This window comes from Colias philodice, chromosome 22, assembly GCF_061535455.1.
Source record: "Colias philodice isolate Cphi_HAF_F1 chromosome 22, ilColPhil1 Martin Lab GWU primary, whole genome shotgun sequence".
Lineage (NCBI taxonomy): Eukaryota > Metazoa > Arthropoda > Insecta > Lepidoptera > Pieridae > Colias > Colias philodice.
The window spans coordinates 1,590,739-1,610,093 of record NC_143107.1 but is presented as its reverse complement, the minus strand read 5'-3'; the positions used below and the strand labels follow the sequence as shown (position 1 = coordinate 1,610,093).

At 32.5% G+C, this 19,355-nt stretch overlaps 1 protein-coding gene across 1 annotated transcript in view; it reads right to left on the bottom strand.

The window, feature by feature from the left end:
- LOC149478301 (multiple PDZ domain protein-like) overlaps window positions 1-19,355 on the bottom strand; it is a 142,228-nt gene that overhangs the window by 105,867 nt on the left and 17,006 nt on the right. Inside the window, exons 4-8 of the mRNA XM_089709463.1 lie at window positions 14,684-14,833; window positions 10,362-10,532; window positions 9,296-9,399; window positions 8,341-8,465; window positions 68-159 (exon numbers count right to left, since the gene is read on the bottom strand). Coding sequence (XP_089565589.1) covers window positions 68-159; window positions 8,341-8,465; window positions 9,296-9,399; window positions 10,362-10,532; window positions 14,684-14,833 — 642 coding nt within the window. The remainder of the gene's footprint in view (window positions 1-67; window positions 160-8,340; window positions 8,466-9,295; window positions 9,400-10,361; window positions 10,533-14,683; window positions 14,834-19,355) is intronic.

Here is a 19,355-nt window from a genome sequence, read left to right as displayed (position 1 = left end):
AATACGAATAAAAACTTATTTTAAACAGGTAAGTATATATGTTATTCATTAAATCATTCAAACTTACCTCAACAATCCTATCGTTGACTTGTATCTTCCCGCAGAGGTCAGCTGCACTTCCAGTGCTGATGCTTTTTACGAAAATACCGCTTAGTTCCTCTGAAAATAATACTTTTATATAATATTATGTATTTCAATAAAAATAGAGTTACGCTTAAATTAATCCAAATACAATACGTATAGGATGCCCATTGCCCGTTTCCTGGCAGTGGGAACGTATATGGGCTGATGATGATGATGAATACGTATAGACCTTTTTTTAGAAAAGAAGAGAGAGTTAAAACAGAAGAGTTTGTTCATTTACTTGACGCGCTAATCTCGGATTTCTCTCTATTTGGATTTAGAGTAAGTATATGCATATTCTATGATTGGATCGAATTGATAAATTCTTTTTAATGGATATCTATGTATCGAGGAAGACTTTATGCTTTATAACATCACGTAAACTATGTAAAATGTTACAGCAACAGGAAGATATTATCCTTTTGAGAGACGAAATTGCATAGGTTTATTATGCGGAATATCTTCATGGTCGAAGTTAGACCAATTTTTATTTTAACGACTCTCACCTGGGTACCATTGCACGTATTCCAACGATACCTACATATTATAATATTCGATGATATGCATTGAAATACGGGAATCCTATGAAATTCTTGATACGAGGACACTCCAAAATATAATTCAAAATGTAACACTGCGTCTGCATTTCACTACATAGGTAGTATAAAACAAAGTCGCTTTCTCTGTCCCTATGTCCCTTTGTATGCTTAAATCTTTAAAGCTGCGCAAAGGGTTTTGATACAGTTTTTTTAAATAGATATTGTGATTCAAGAGGAAGGTTTTAGTATATAATTTATTAGGTTTTAGACAAAGCGGGCGAAGCTGCGAGCGGTAAGCTAGTAACTTATAATATAATGTAGCCGGGTGATATCAATTTTGCATAAGATTGAACTTTGAAGTATTGCAAAGTTATTCGTTCTATGTACACTAAGTTCTAAACTCTAAATATATGAAAAATACATCTAATTCCATTTGACCTAAAATATATTTCAAGTACAACGCAATTTTTTAATAAAAAATTTCCTTGATATTGCATAAACATTGTATAAAATATCTTATCTTATATACTAGCTCTGCTCCACGGTTATACCTACCCGCAATGCTCCGCTCCTGTTGGTGTTAGCGAGATGATATAATATAGCCTATAGCTTTCCTCGATAAATGGGCTATCTAACACCGAAATAATTTTTCAAATCGGACCATTACTTCCCAAGATTAGCGCGTTCAAACAAACAAATTTTTCAGCTTTATAATTTTAGTATAGATAACTATATAACTTGGTCTCTATAACATAAAGATATCACACAACATAGGGTTTTTCATTGCCCATTTATAACATTATATTCTTCGAGAGCAAGGGTGGGTCTAGTACATACATCTATACATATAATAAAATCGTAGGAAAGTCAAAACTGTACATTGAATATTTTTTTAAAAGAATACTTGATCCATGATCTATAATCGATATAGAAGCCAAAAATATAGTTTTTAGAATTTTTGTCTGTTTGTCGGTTTGTCTGTTTGTCTGTTTGTCTGTATGTATTTCCGGGCTAATCTCAGAAAGTACTGCATAGATTTACTTCAAATTTTGCATGAATATTCCTAAGAGGTCGGGTGAGGATAGTTTAAACATATTATCATGATATCACCTTCGCGGGAGGAGCTGTGAACCTTTATTTTTCTTACATATTCCGTGTACTACGACAGCGTACAATCTAAAGACTCATGTTTAAATGTTGGTTTCGAGTAAGCCATGCTATTATCTAGCTTTACAAAATAAAAACTATGTCATTTACGTAATTTGGGCAGAGAAACAGTTTAATGAATTTAGTAGTATAAAGACAAATTTGAAACAGCGCCATCTATGAGATTTCGTAAAAATCAAATCAATTTACATGTTATCACTACTGAACAACTGTTGAAAATTAATAATTTAAATATAATCATGTTATTTATTTAACTCTTTAACCCATATCTTCCCTTCCCTATAAGGTGCGCTTATATTTCGTGTGAATATACTACATTTTTAAAAGTGAGGGTAGATGTTTATTATTTTAAGTCAAACTAGACACCATTACAATTAATCTAATATTGATTGTGTTCATTGGTTACATTTTTAATCTTCGTGTTTTATAAATTTATAAAGAATAGAAAAAATTCGATCACGAGGCGGGACTCGAACCCACATAATTTCGTGATCGAATGTTTCTATTCTTTATAAATTTATTATTTATAAATTTATATTTATAAAGCATTTGAATAAATAAATAAATAAATAAATAAAATTAAAATAAATGTCATAAAACCAAAAATATCAAATTCAATCTTTGTGTTTTGTGAATTTTCACCATGCGTTCCCACAAAAGGTAAGTTGTTACTTTTATAGGTATTTATTTTTATAATGATAGCAATTCATGTTTTTTATTGGTTTTATAATGGTTTTATATTACACTTTTAGAATGAAATAATAAAATGATGAATTCTTTTTGACTTTTACAAGATTTTGAGGTGCGTTGGGAACAGTAGTTTGTTGATAAAATTTTATTTGTAAGTAGCTTTTTTTATTGATTTACAATTATTAACGTTTGATTTTTTATTTACAGATTCAATGTTCATAAAATTATATCGCCTTTGGAAGACTATTTCTGCTGACAATTTTACAACACCACTTGAAAATTGATGATTTGATGATGAAGATAGTGGCAGCAAGGATTAAGTGGAAATTAGTAATCATCCGCTTCGTCAATTTTTGACTGAAGTTAATGTCCAACGTATGGTTCAATCATTGGAAGTATCTCGGGTAATTTTGGAGGATATTTTTCAGGAAGGAGAGGAGGGGCAGCCAACCACATATCAAACTACTACGTTTTAGTACCGAAAAAAATGTTATTGCCAAATGAAACATAAATTTTGCACTCACAACTGTACAAGTTATGATTTTTATTCTGACTTTGCTGTTATCTGATTATAATATTTATCGTTATGGCTATCGAGGTACCGACCGTACTGGGATGAGAGTACATGATATTATACCTACTCATCATCCAGGATTGCTTAGAGCATTTTCACACTGAAAAAGATGTTTTCTTTGAATCGTAGTTGCTTCATTTATTTATTTTTAATCATTTTACATAATATGTTTTATATTTGCCCATTTTAATTATATTTTATAAATAAAATGGAACCAACATAACTTTGTTGTGTAGGTATCATTTCTCTATTAATAATCCGTAGGCATATTTTCCGAGCACCCCATTTAAGGTGCGGTCCTGAAATTATAAAAAGTTAATGTATACTTTTGCCTAATATAAGCTCAAGATCATTTTTAGATAAAAATAACAAAAAGAACTTATTTATTAAAATTTAGTAGATAAAAGAAATTATGTTACGATTTTATAAGAAAACACAGTATATTTATTAGGCGGCGGTGATCTCTTCCAGGCAAAAGATATTCATCAGCTCAATAAAATTGAATAGTTGTTGTTAGTTATTCTTTAAATTCACTGATTGTAATGAGCATTTCCGCATGCAAGTTGTATCGTAGTTTAGATATATCATAGTTTTGACACATTACAGTTCCAACAAAACCCTCAAATTTTTGAGCAGAGTTGAGCAAGATAATTTAAAAAATGTGCTGTGTTAAGTATTATAGAAAAGGTTAGTTCGTTGATAATTATCATTTCTTCATCATTTACATGGGTGTTGTTAAATGTTAGTAAAAATAAACTTTGACTGTTAATACTTTTGTTCAGTATTTACCTGTATGATTATTGCTTGGTAATTAATATGTATATTTTCATGTCGTATAGCTAATTATAAACATAAGTGTGATGTGAAACTAGCTGGATTTATTTTTACACACTCACAGCCATATATTTTATATTAAAATAGTGTAAATCATAATATTTTTTCACAATTAAAAATATTTCCTTTTTTCTGATGGTGTTGGCATCGAATTAAACCGCGCTGTCGTTTCGTTCACTAAAAGTGATGTTATGAGGACCGAATATGTAGCCACCTCAACTTACGGAAACGAGAGTAACCTGCGTTGTCTGTTAGTTATTGTATAGTCGAATTTAACGTTACATGGAAATTGGAATCTAAATATATTATGTATACTTAGGTATATTAAATCTGTACATGAAATATATTTCCTAAATAACTATCACGGGGTGATTAGGGATCGACACTGATGCCAAAGAAGCAAACAGTAAAATTTTTGTCCGTATAACCGGTATAGAAACAAAAACTACTCGACGGATTTAAACGAAACTTGGTACAATTGTTTTTCATATTCCTGAGCAGAGCAGTAACTCCATTTTTAAGCTTTCGTCGCGTGTGCAACCTTAATGGTTAAAGCTACACAGAAATCATGTATGAAAGAAATGTTCTCCTTATTATATAAAAAATATCTCCCGACATCATAAATGTCTATCTTTTATGGTTGACTCACAATAACACGTGTAACTTCCGATAGCTTAGGAGTTCGAAGCTTTCTGATTATATTTGTCTATAACACTCTCAGTCCGTTTTAACTCAATTTTTATTTTCATGCATCAGTGCCACCTAAAAAATCTTTATCTCGAAATTCGAGCAAAGCTAAGAAAATGAGAAATAAGAGTTCTCAAGAATCGTTAGAGGTATACTCTAGGCCGAAAACAACACGTGTTATGCCGAGAACCTGAAACCGCTTCACAACGAGAATTGCGGCTCACAGCTGACCGCGAACGGCATGTACTATCCCGTGAGACCGAAACCTTCACTGAGAGGGTATAACGTCTCACAGCTGATCACGGCCGTCACATTTTATCTCGAGAATCTGAAACTTTTACTCAATATGAAGACCGTTTGACAAATGATAGGGTGCACCATAATATTATTCGATCTCTTGAAGATGAACATGAGCATAAGCAATGACTAGAGTAGGGACGCGAATATTACAATTAATTGAGACAAATTGTTTAATGAAAGATTAAGAATTGAAACTATTCGGTCTCTGGAAACGGACGAATAGCGAGAGGCCCCTCTTACTGCAGACAGATTTCGCATAGTCTTAATGACTTAGAGGTAAACATAGAAGATCAATCTACGAATTCGGTGGTGGGGTCCGACAAATATAAAAGTGGGTTTTCTTATAACCTCACAATTGATTACAGATCATCTTCTGTATAGGCGATATTAACGTAGTATGTTATTTTTGTAATGCTTTAAAGTGGAGTAAGGAGTCGGCTTTCGTTTGAAGATACACCGGAACCTTTGAAATCACTACTTTTAGAGGAACATGACGTGCAATCTAAACAGTTCTTAGACAATATTCGCTCTTATAGTAGTGCGTTTCAAATGATCCTTTGGTGCTCAACAATTATCAGAAGGTCCTTTCATGCTTACTTTTAAGATACCAGGTCAAGTTTACCATTTGATAGGATCCCTTTTGCCTGAAGGCCAACCTAAGTTTCTTTAAATATATTTTGTATTCGACTACAACGAATAGTCGAATACAAGAATTATCAATATTTCTCGAATTTAAAACTGAACTCATTTCACAATTTTAGAACATGTTTCATCAGGTTAATTCGTATGTATGCAGTTTTAAATCGACATTAGAAGCTTTTCCTCAAGATGGTGATATTTGTTATAAATGCCGATAGACGGACGTCTATCGGCACTCAGGAACTCCCTGGGCGTGTATAACGCCCAGGCCACAGTATTACAATTTTTCCTACAGCAGGGCGACGAATGTATTTTCGCATAGCAAAGGAGGGGAACTCGCGGGGGGTCAAGTGACGCGGGCCACGTACCATTAACATGCTTAGTTTGTGGTACCGAGCGCGAAAGAAAGTCATCGTGTTTTTGTTTTGTTACTATGTAAACTAACGTAATTTAATACTTAGGTACATATTCTATAACGGTGCGCTCAAACTGTTAATCTACATTTAATTTAGATTATTATTTGAAATACTAAGTAATGTAGAATTTAAATCACATTCCTTCATGTTTTCCTCAGATTCTCAATTTTCTCCGATTTTAAGATTTTCAGAGTGTTCAATTTTAATGTAGTTAAATTTTATAAGAGACAATTAAGAACATTCAAAAATAAAGTGTCACGTATTTTTTTTAAACGACGAATGACCTAAAACGACGTAATCGCGGACGAAGTCGCGGGCAACAGCTAGTATTATATAAAAGAAGAGCTATTATCGCAATCAAGGGAACAAATTACCAAGATTTTGGTACAAACCACAGGCGCTACGTTTCCGTAATAATAAGTGTAAGAAATAACACTTTTTTTGTAACAGTAAGTAACGTTATTATTAGATAGTACCTAATTAGACACAGCTATTATCTAAATTATTCGGTATTTAAGAAACTACATTTAAGGTGGGAACTATTTTGATGATACTATCTCAGATAGATTGCTCGTTTGTAATCGGGAGTAGTCTTTCAAGTAACAGGAGTAACGTAATATTTATTTTAAAATATCTGGATTTTTTTACGAAACCATAATGTTTTTAAGTCAACTTAATACTGATCTTTTATTCAGCTACAAGATAAAAATTAATTCTTTGTATATCATTATACCTAGGCCGGTGGAAATTAACATTAAATTCGCCAAGCATGATGTAGTTCTGCATTTTTGGTATGGATCAGTGATGTAAATACCAATTTGCAACTTCGAAAACGGATTTAAACCAACAACCTACGGTTAAACAATACCTAATATTACAAAAAAATCATGTTTAAAAACCCTCTAGTCAAAATATAATTTCTCAAACATGAAAACATCATGCTTTATATCCGTTAAAATAATATATCATTTCTCAACCTTCCAACTTGTTCCAAGCGCAATATTACTGTGTCTCATAACGCGAAAATATATTGTTTACACGGAGATAAATTTGTGTTCTTGATAAAACTTATCAAGATTACTATGTTCTACGTTGACAGAGTTGTTTTGGTGTGCAATTTTCTTTGTCTTTAATCCTTACTCTCTACTAATGTATTATTAGCAGTATTCCTATTGATATATGTATATTATTTATCGAAATCAAATTCAAATTACATTTATTTGCAAGAATGCAGTTACAATTATATAGGTAATATATAATATTATAGCGCGAATACATTCTACCCTCTATCTAGGTGTGAAAATATTTAAATTGAAATTTTATTTTTATTGTTCGTGTCACAAATTCTCCATTGTAACAGATAAATTCTTGAATGTTATAAATATATTATTTGATCATTAAATATGCGAAATTAACCTATCTGTCTATCTGCCTCATCTTCAAATTACGAAATTCGTTTGAAATTCTAACAACTTTTAAATTTCATGTTTTAATTAATCGTATAAAATGGATTATCATCATGATCATACCATACAATTAATAATGAGGAACAAAATATCATACTTATATCCCTATAATCTTAAAAAAATCCCAAAAATAAGTTTTCAGTTTATATTTAGTCACAATACAAGCTACCTATATTTACAATCTTTTTTATTTATCACGGTAGCTCGCTTCGTCCGCGCTTTCAAACTTTATGCCGTTTATTCTTTTTAATCCGATTAAAAGAACAGCAAGGCTGATATTAAATATCGCATTCCCGTGGAAATGGGTTTTAAAATGTTTTTTTCAAGATGTATCTACAGAATTTTATTTAAAAGTATTTTCTCTATTTCTTGACTAATATTATAAAGAAAATATGATTTTACGTTTTTAAAACTGAATTAATTAATTTTTAATATTCTTTAATAGTTATAAGCTAGACTGATAGTGATAAGTGGGTTATTTCATATTGTGTCCATTTACCTGTAATAGCTTCGCCCGGATCTCCTCCGGATAAAAAAAGCTAACGTTACACGGTTTATAATTAATTTGTAAAAAAACAGTATGTGTTCGATTGAATATAATAATGGATTTTGTATAGAACGATACTTATTTTCAACTGTAGAAAATAATCCTATCCTATCCTACTAATATTATAAATACGAAAGTTTGTGAGGATGGATGTGTGTGTGTTTGTTTGTTACTCTTTCACGCAAATACTACTGAACCAATAACAATGAATTTAGCACACATATAGAGGGTAACTTGAATTAACACATAGGATAGGTTTTATCCCGGAAATCCCACGGGAACGGGAACTATGCGGGTTTTTCTTTGAAAACGCGGGCAAAGCCGCGGGCGGAAAGCTAGTATATTAATGTAATCTTACCTTGCTCACAAACATATCCCGCAACAGTAATTCCTAGGCCTAAAGCGGAATCTTTATTCAGGTCCACTTCATAGCTTATTGTTTCTGGTTCCCCGGTACCTCGCACCGCCATGTCTAAAGGTAATCTGAAGAAAAAGTGTAATTATTCGAGAGAAAAGTATTTCAATTATATTAAATTATTTATAAGTATTTAACATGTCTATGTGTGTGTATTTAACATGTGGATGTATATTTGACACGTATACACATGTATTTAGCACGTGTACATGTTTATTTAACCTGTTGGTGTGTTGTTGTAACTAATAATCTCTGATATGTGTAAGTGTATATTTCACATGTCTCCGTGTGTTTACATGTTTACGTATATTTGACACGTATGAGTACAGGACAGTTCATTGGCATGTTATTATAATATATGATATTACATATGTATTTTGTAAAATTGTAAAACTGACATGATTTAAAAGAGCAACTATGGAGTTTCTTGCCGGTTCTTCTCCGTAGATACTGCTTTCCGAATCGGTAGTAAATTTTAAAATATGTAATGACGTTTCAAAAGTGCTTCTATAAGAAGTCTAATTGAATAAATAAATATTTGAGTTTAATATTTGAGTTTATGTGTATTTGACATGTTTGCATATATTTCACATGTAACTGTATATTTGATCTGTTTGTGTATAAATAGTACGTGTTAATTTAACCTGTTATGTATTATTGAAACGTATACGTGTGTATATTTTACATGTCATATTTCTGACACGTGTAAGTGTATATTTTACATTTTATATTTCTGACATGTGTAAGTGTATATTTCACATGTCTCCGTGTGTTTACATGATTACGTATATTTCACACGTCTGAGTGTGTGTATTTGACATGTTTGCGTATATTGAACTTGTATATAATCCTTGAACGTGTTTCCTTAATGTGTTTGTGATTGTGTATGTGTACTTACCGTAAAGGCGGTGGTACTTTAGGTGGTGGTGCGGGTATGAGCGGCGGGCGCGGGGAGGGGGCCAGTGCTTCGCGTGGTACCACCGCTACTATGGATGCTACCGGCTGGAAGAGTAGCTTTATTAACACGTTTATAGTGTTATTTGTTTGTACTACTCCAATTTAAATTAATGTTACATAAAATGGATTGCATACGAGTTTTATTAGGGTTTAATGTTTTTGCTTTAAGAATTAGGTGTTTTTTGAAGTGAAACTTCTATATCGGGGTTGTAAAAAATTTAGTGTAACTTTTTTTCGTTACGCGTGACGTTTTTCCGTTACGCGCCATCTTTTTCTTAGCCCTACCACGCGTGATTCGACGTATTTCTGTAAAGTAAATTATTTTTTGAAAAATAAGGTCATAAAGAAGTTTCACTTCTTACGTGTGTAGGTACACTAGTACACGCACACATTTTTTTATTTTATTTCATGTTGTGCAAAGAGAAATATTTAAATAAGATGTATATCTTATATTAATTGAATACATGTTAGCTTTGTTTTTTTTAAGTTGTCACATGTACAATGTACATATTATTAATTATGAAAATAAAAAGGTTCAATTGTATCTTATAACAATTGAAAATGGTTTTGAAAAAAAAATATAACACAGAACGTGGATGTGTTATATTTTTTTTATTAGGTATAACACAATTAGACACATAATGTAAAAAAATAAAACGAGAAATAACAATAATCAGGTACTTATAACAGACATACATTAAACCAATGACTCTATTTATATATCATAGCATTAAACCCTTAAGTGATTCAAAAAAAATGTATGCGTTTACTAGAGTACACACGTAAGAAGTGAAACTTCTTTATGACCTTAAAAATGTCACGAGTATGGCGTAACGCAAAAATGTCACGCGTACGGCGTATCGCAAAAATGTCACGCGTACGGCGTAACGCAAAAATGTTACACTAAATTTTTGTCCAACCCCGATAAAGAAGTTTCACTTCAAAAAAATATTACCGTTAATCGTATAGATATCTATATTCTATGGTCTATATATTATCTTACTTACCCTATGATGATAAGTTTCCTCAATAATAGTGGGTGGTGGCGACGGCGGCGTGGTATCTTCGCACAACGCACCGAACCCATCATGGCCGGCGTCAGACAGTCGCTTCTCTAGCTCTATGGGGTCCGCGAGTAAACGAGACGGGACTATCGGCGCTTGTGATGCTCCCAGCGACTGTTTATTATTAAAAAAAAAATAAAAATACATATACATACATGTTTAAGTGTACATGTGTACATGTTTTTTAATAATAAAAGAATACATATAGAATAAACTTAAAACTTTGCTACACATATAGCAACTTAATGGTTTACTAGCTTTCCATCCGCGGCTTCGCCCACGTAGTTAATAAAACAAAATATACAAATAAGACAACTACAAACAATGATAATCAGATGTTTGGCCGCGGTGATTAGTTTCTCTCTAAACACAAAAATCTGATCATAGAATCGCTCGGTTGTGATGTGAAAGAAGGACAAACATACACAATTCCAATTCCACACTATTAACGTCTTTATTAGACAATTCGCTCTATGCGAGCATAGTATATGTGCCAACCTTAAATTCCATAGACTGCGTATCTCTGCAGAAGGAACAAAACAGAGTGATTGATGGTAAAGTTTATGTTTCAGGAACTATCAAAAGTAAGAAAGTTTTAGTGCCTTAAAATAGCATCGCCTGCCAAAAATAAGGACGACTCGAAAAGATTGTGCGACTTTCATCCTTAAATAGGTACTGTATATTTTCTATTTTAAGAATGAAAGAATTTAAATTTCTATTAAACTTAATTTACGGATAAAGATTTAAGTAAGTAATGTCCTTGTCTATTAACCACAGCTTTCAACGATAATTAGGTACCAAAATGCTTTAAATATTATTATTTACTAGCTTGCCGCCCACTTCCTCGAGATGGTTCTCTATCAATTCAAAAAACCGCATGAAAATCGTGATATTAATGATTTAACCATAGTAACATGTTTTGATACTATGCAGTGGATTACAACTCAAAGAACTTTAACTAACAAAGGATATTATATTTCAATCCATAATTTCAATACATCGCTGCAATCCATAGTTGGTCATTGAGCTATACTTACGTACCTACGTATAATACATAGTAACTCAATGTTGGTATTAAATTCACACCGTCAATATGACCACAATTATCTGATCAACACATTACGTGCTATGTATGAACAATATTATCAAAGCCGCTAATCCACTCGTCGATGGATAACATTCAATTAATCAGTGTCACTGAAGCTTCAATGAGCGTCGGTTCGATCGGATATTACTTAATTAATCGACTGCAGACATTTCCCGTGCTGGGAAAATTCCGATATTTTTTCAATGGAAAATTTCATGCAAGTTTGTATAAAAAAAGACGTGTGGCACTCGGGGACTGCCGCGGTAAAGCTATTGCACGCTATGCCTTCAAGCCACACCTCCGTGCCCGTCGGAGTGGGGAGCGTGAGGTTTTTTCGTTACGGAATTTCTGGATTCGGTCCCCGCGCTCAAGGCCCGCGATAGAAGCTATGCAATAGCTTAAAATGAAACAGTGAATATTTAATATACTGTTTTCAATTTTGTAATTAGTATGTATGCATGTATTTTTTTGGCAATTTGATAACATGTAGTTGAAAAGGCTTTATGGGTTTTAGTTTCAGAGGTGTCGTATTTGCCTTAAGCGTTATAACTAATTCTTTAAACACTTAAAAAAATGTAGAGGTTCTTCTTTTTATGATTACAACATTTCCATTCTAAATCAAAATGTCATCGTATTTAAAAAGCATACAATATTATCTACTAACTAGCGGTCCGCCCCGGCTTCGACCGTGGTACATATGAAAAATAGATGTTGGCCGATTCTCAGACTTACCCGATATGCACAGAAAATTTCATGAGAATCGGTCCACCCGTTTCGGAGGAGTATGCAGACTAACATTGTGACACGATAATTTTATATATAAGAGAAGACTAATATATATATTTGGAGTAAATAATAATACGTTGTGCTATTTTTGTACTGGTCTACGCGAATAAAGCTGCAGGCTCAATATTTGTACCTCTTTTCTTCCTCCACTTTTCTATTATAAAATTGTGAGCAAGGAATTTATTAATAAAATTGATAAGTACTGTAAAAATATTTAATTCAGAGATTATAAAAGTCAATATTAATATCGCTGTTTGACTAACAGCAGAGCGTTGAAATTTTATTTAAAATTGTTCAACACTTTTTTACACTTTTTATGTACAGACATAAAAAAGGTAAAACTTCCTACAGAGTAAAGAGGAACGTTATTCCAGGATACACTCTTTTAAATTATCTTTTTAATTCCGAATAGGTCGCTAGTCAAATCATAATTTTATGTGCAAAAAATTATTTTATGCGTGATTCAAATTTTCAAAAAACTCCGTTATCCATTACAGCTTCAGGGTTGTCTAAATAACTTCCAAAGCTTGTGATAAATCAGAAGCAATAATTAGTTTTTTCTGTAATATTTAATTTTAAGAACCATCTCCAGTCTTTTACTTACCAACAAATACCTGCCTTGTAAATATCCAACGTATGAATGATAGAAATGTAGAATATTTACAATGCCTTGTTAATTATTACTACCCTATATTCTGTAGCAGTAACATCATCCCATAAAAAGTGTATAAAACGTGTACTAAATCTCAAGGTTTGCATAAATACGAGCCCTTCGACAAACGTTTAATTACATGACGTCATCTGTCGTTGATATCAGGAAAATTCCATAGGGTTGGCATAAATGTTTTTAATATAGATTGAGTGGGAGCGGCCAGTAATTAACATACCGTCCTGGTAGGGATGCCGATAAAGTTCATTATTCTGTTATGCAATTTATTGACTTGCGTGAAGCGTTTTTGTACTTTTTATGGAAAGAGAGATAGGGTAGGATTTGTGTGAAATGCTTGGTGGTATAGGATATGGTAAGATTTCTGCGTGTGTCATTTTAATTTGGGTTTTCTTCAATTTGTCTTTTGATTAGGTACATGGTAAATGGTGCTGATCCGATCTAAAAAGCTGATCAAAAAAGCTTATAGGTATTCGGTTGGTTAGGTTATTAATAGTAGTATAGTATTATATTATCTGTGCTGATATGTAATTTATTTTAAAATCATTCAATAAGACATAATTCTATATATTGGCAATAACTATAAAAAAAAAACATTTTTTTAATTATTTCAGCTACTTAATTATTATTGTAATAGAATTAACTAAACTATAAAAAAACTGCAGCATAAGCAAGCATCTCGCATATTTGAAGGTAGATAAAAATAAATTGTCCAAGTAGGGTAGTTGTTACTTTTTATTGATGGACGATTAGTATTACGGATTGTTATTTAGAAAATATTCATTTCTGGATTTTTTATCTGGCATTAAAAGTTAAAACGGAAGAGATAAAGTTTTATTAGAGTTATTTGGACGTTGGATTTGTCAACGGTTCTTGAGTTTATGGATTGTTACTTCTAAATTATTCATCAATGTATTTATTATCTGCTATTAAAAGTACGCTTGGTTGTACAAGTAATGGTCGGAATTCACTGGAATTGTTGTTTCCTAAAATATTCATTGAAGTTAAATGTACAGCTGAAGTTTTTATGGTAAGTATTCTAAGATTGTAAGTATTTAATATGCATTCTGTGTATTTGTCATTGTTAATTATTAAAATGGAGGAAAAATAATTTTAAATCCAGTGCTTTCTTTTCTTTGATTTATGCCCGATTTCGCGTGCGAGATTTCAAAAATACTCAATTGTTTTTAAAAAATGTTGGTTTATTGTTTGCTTATTTTTTAAATAAAATTATAAATGAAAACCTGTTGTAAATTTTTTTACCATAAGGTATTATACAAGGTGTCCCACTATCAGTATAAAAAGCGCGAAGGGACTTATAGTTTTCCATACACTGATCATGTAATAAATACTTAAACAACAAAATTACGCCAAAAATTGTTTGCTTAATATTTCCTTAAAATCCATGTTTTCGTCTCTAGCTTCGCGCAGGCGGCATATACCGCTTCGCTAATATGAGCATATTGTCTATGAAAACAATCTTACGATAGTTCACGTGCAGGTGGCAAAGTTGAGTGGGTTGTTACACATAGAGTTTTAAGAATTCATTTATTTGTCAAAAAAAATCGTCTGGAATTTTATAAGTATTTTTTACGTACTCAGCGTATGCAAAACTATAACCTCCTTGGGGCTTAGTATACCGTTGCTGGGACACCCTGTATATCTTTACGAATAGCAAAGATTATCCAAAGATGAGTAACATTGCCTTTAATATTTCCTACACACCTGCATGTTGGTATGCGCGGGGCGAGCGACCAGCAAGCGCACGCAGGCGCCGCACTGCCGCAGCACGGCGGCCGCTTGCCGCGCGCACATCCCCACCACGGACACCGCGCCGATGCGCAGTAACATGTCACCGCTGCGTAGACGCCCATCCTGGAGACAATTAATTTCATCATCATTTTGACGTGACAACGTCTTATAATTCGATAGAGCTGGCTGCACGCACGAAAAAACATGACTCATGCGGCGTTACCTCGCTCTGAGGCGTTCCATGTAAGGCTTGAAGTGCAAGCGAGAGCAGAAGAAGTAGGTACCCAATAGACGAACTACGCCTATACTTAAATTAGATGGAAGGTATTACTTCCAATAAAACTGGATTTAAAGGTTCTAATATAAATAATTTGTTAATTATTCGCATTGTATATCATCCCCGTTATATATGATAAAAATGTGCATTTTATGATATACCTACTACGGGGAAAAGAAAAGGCGTGAAACCTCGGGCGCATCAAACCGAAAGAGTAAAAATTCGATTCAGCACATGGAATCATGATCAAGGATCAAGGATATCAAGGTAAGCTTATTAATGTTTTTTATTATTTGAAATTTTCAAAGAAAATACAAATTTACAAATAAATAAATAAATAAAGGAAACAAAAATTTATATTTTGTGCGAGCTGTGTGCTGGATAAAGAAATCATGAAATCATAGCAAGTTATCAAGCACTGTTTTTCAGTGGTTCCGAACTGATGTAATAAAGTTCTTTAATGAAATTCACAACAACGAAAGGAGCTTGCTGCATAATGAAGTTATGTCGACCTTCACTCATCTGTTTACAAATTTTATATTTTATGAAAAAAAATGGTTTTGATCGTAATTATATCAATGGGGATGAAATAAACAACATTATCACGCCAAAGAATGAAGTTTGAATCTCATGATCTGAATCGACTTGAAAGTTGTGACTTTTTGTGTGTCTTTTTGCACCTTGGTGCGCGTATCGAGTAAAATAATCCCGTCTGATAATGTATAATAATTTGTCTCTATATTAGAAGCCCTTGAGTAAACATTTATCTTTATAAAATTATAGTTTCACATTTTTTAAGTAAATAGAGTTTTAAAAACGAATAAACACGTTTGATAAACTCATGAAATTATTGTATTGTCAACGATCTTTGATGTGTGTACTTTAGGTTTTAATTATTTTTTTAATTTTATGTGGGTCAAAATCGGCTATAAACGAGTAGATTATATACAAATATACATGATACAGGTGAAGCTTAATTTCCACATAAAACACTTTTAAGATTAAAAGCCCAATTTCCCAAACACATAATCTATTAATGAAACTAACGTTAAAACAATCCATTTTTAACACAGCTTACACCATAACCAACTTGCTCGAAATGTTTACCAATTCGTTTCATAAGAGGTTTGTTAACCATCTGCGTTAGATTTACAACGCTGTGTATCATGAACGACTTTGATTGTTCGTTTGATTGATTGTTTGGTTCTGTAATGCAATTATTTTTAACGATACGCAAAAACCTCTAGAACAATCTTTAAAGAGCGAGCATTGTAATGTTTTCTTTGTATCTAACTTCTAAGTCGATTTTTAAATCCTTGGTAAAAAATCGCGTCCTAAATAAATTACATTTTAAAAATATTACTTTACTATATCGACTAATAATATCAAAACATTTATGAAATGGTTATTATACGACATTCACCGAATAAACAAAAGATTGAAGAATCAGCCCTAAACAAAAAAAAATTCTATAATTGGCAACTGATTACCCGTGAAAAAGAGCTTGAATTACACAACAGATATAGGTATCTTGATTTACGCAAACATCGTCTCTTTAAAGAAAGCTCCTAATTCCCTTGCAGTGGCGTATGAACTGAATTTCACACCTTTTTACTGGTCGAAATTCTTTTACTAGAAAGTCTGTGATAAGTCTTTATATACCTAATGTAATTTTCTTACGATACTAAAAGATAAGAAAATCTTTTAAAAGAAAATGCTTTTTACATTCTTGCTGAATATTTTCTTAAATGTGAGACTTTTTATTATAATAAAGTCTTCTTAAAACGTATTTTAATGACGTGCAATCGAAGGTTCATATTGCATACTTTGATACATCGTTAAATAACAATACAAGACAATAATAAGCCAACGACACGCAATACATACCCACCGAGCATCCCTTATTGAACGCTTTCTAAAGGTTATTGCTTCGTGGAACAATAAACACATTTATTATGATAAATTGAAACAATACGGGCCATTATCGAATGTGGAATGGGAGCGTCGACACTTTACATAATTGCTTTCAATACAGTTAGGCTACCTCTTTTTTCCTGTATGTATTCAAAGAATGAATTATTATGTGGGTCTCTTTTAAATATATTTGCGGAATGTCTGGTATCATATAATATTTTAACTGTATGTTTCCGTGAAATCGATACTTTAAATTAAAAATAAAATTCTTTAACATAACTAGTTATATACTCGTAAAATATATAGAATCAAACAAAGAAAAGCTTTGATTGAATTATATCAATGTTGACTACCTAACCACTGAAAATCAGCACTATACTATTATAGATTCCCGTTTTTAAAGGCATGTGGTGTTAGCCTATAATTAATTGTTGCACTTGATATGTTAAATTGTATTTTGCTTGTATGTCTATAATTAGTGTTAACAATTGTTGGCTATCCTTTGTAAAATAAAATAAGACGTGTGGCACTCGGGGACTGCCGCGGTAAAGCTATTGCATGCTATGCCTGCAAGCCACACCTCCGAGCCCGTCGGAGTGGGGAGCGTGAGGTTTTTTCGTTACGGAATTTCTCGATTCGGTCCCCGCGCTCAAGGCCCGCGATAGAAGCTATGCAATAGCTTAATAAATAAATAGAACCTACGTCCTACAGTATTATCCGAGTTGATTCATGTAAAAGAAACTGCGTACTTACAAGATAAATAGCAAAAAGGTAATGAAATGCAAACAGTGTTGTCATGACTACTGAATAACATGTTTGTTAGGGAGGGCTTGAGAAGGTTACAAGGGATAAAACTGGGCTTTGGATTTAACTATGCACTCATACATATAATAAACTTTTGTATATTTTTCTTAATTACATATTATATGAAGCATTCGTTAATGTATTCCTTCGTTTTTATTTATTTCAGACTGGCTATGCCGCGGTTAAACCCGCTCCTATACCTACACAGACCTACACCTATACACCTTCGATAAATGGGCTATCTTATATTTAACACCGAAATAATTTTTCTATTCAGACTCGTTCCTGAGATTATCGCGTTCAAACAAACAAACAAACTCATCAGCTATAATATTTAGTATATTATGTATTAAGTAGGGTAGTATATTATGTATAACATACAACAATCAGTAACAAATAAAAATTCATTAGGTATACTTATTAAACAATAAACAATAAACAATAAACAATAATCTTTATTTCCAAAAAATATAAGATGCATAGAAATTGAAAACCCTTGCTCCCACACTAGGATTCCCTGTGTCGTGGGAACAAGTATCTTCCAGCGGTACATTTTAATCCTTATGCTAAGAAAAGATTAAAGAAAGATTTTTAATGTGATAGTTTACTATCACATTAAAAATCTTCTATACAAAACATTTTTTTTATTTTTATTAAATACTTAGATAATAACAATATAAATTCGTTAAAATATATAAATTCATGCTAACTACTATCTATAATTAAACTCAATGCAAACTTAAACATGCGAGTGTGTGTTCATGTGTGGTGTGTGGTGTGTGGTGAGGTGTGTGTGTGTGTGTGTGTGTGTGTGTTTGTGTGTGTGTGTGTGTGTGTGTGTGTGTGTGTGTGTGTGTGTGTACATCAATATTGTAAATAATTTTCTAGTTGTCTCATGCTTCCAATTTCAAAAACTCTTCAGTCTGAATATAGTCAAGGCCTTGCATCCATACTTTAAGGGACTTTTTTAATTTCCATCTAGTCATTTTAAAAATATTTAATTTAATGTTGATTTTAGTATATAAGTAAGGACCCAGGTAAGAGAAGAACTTATGAGCAAAAGATGTGTGAGTGGTAGGAGCTTTCCATGTAAGACGTCTACTTTCCGGATTATTTATGGTTCTAGCAGCTGACTTGTGAAATTTTAAAATGAGCGCTATTAAAAATAGCTTCCGTACACTAAGTTGACCGGTTTCTAGGTACAATTGTTTTGTTGGAAATCGGAAGGGCTTTTTATATGCCACTTTAATTACCGCCCTTTGTGCCCTTTCCACCCTCAGCAGTATGGTTTTACAAGCTGCACCCCATGCACATATTCCATAACACAGAATAGACTGACACAGCGCTGTGTACACAATACGTATCGTTTCTGTATCAGCCACATTTCTTAATAGTTTGAATATGTACATGAGTTTGCGAACTCTGGAGCTTAGAGCACGTGCTTGGTTCTCCCATGTTAGTTTCCTGTCAATTATGACACCGAGATATTTGATTTCATCTACTATTATACTCTGTCCATTATATTATTTGCTTTTTGACAGCTCCACGCCTATGAAGGATTATATTGTCTATGTTAAAATGTCATACAAATAATTATTGTACTTCATGGACATGCCCCGCCCACTTAGTGATGTCTACACAGAATTATTC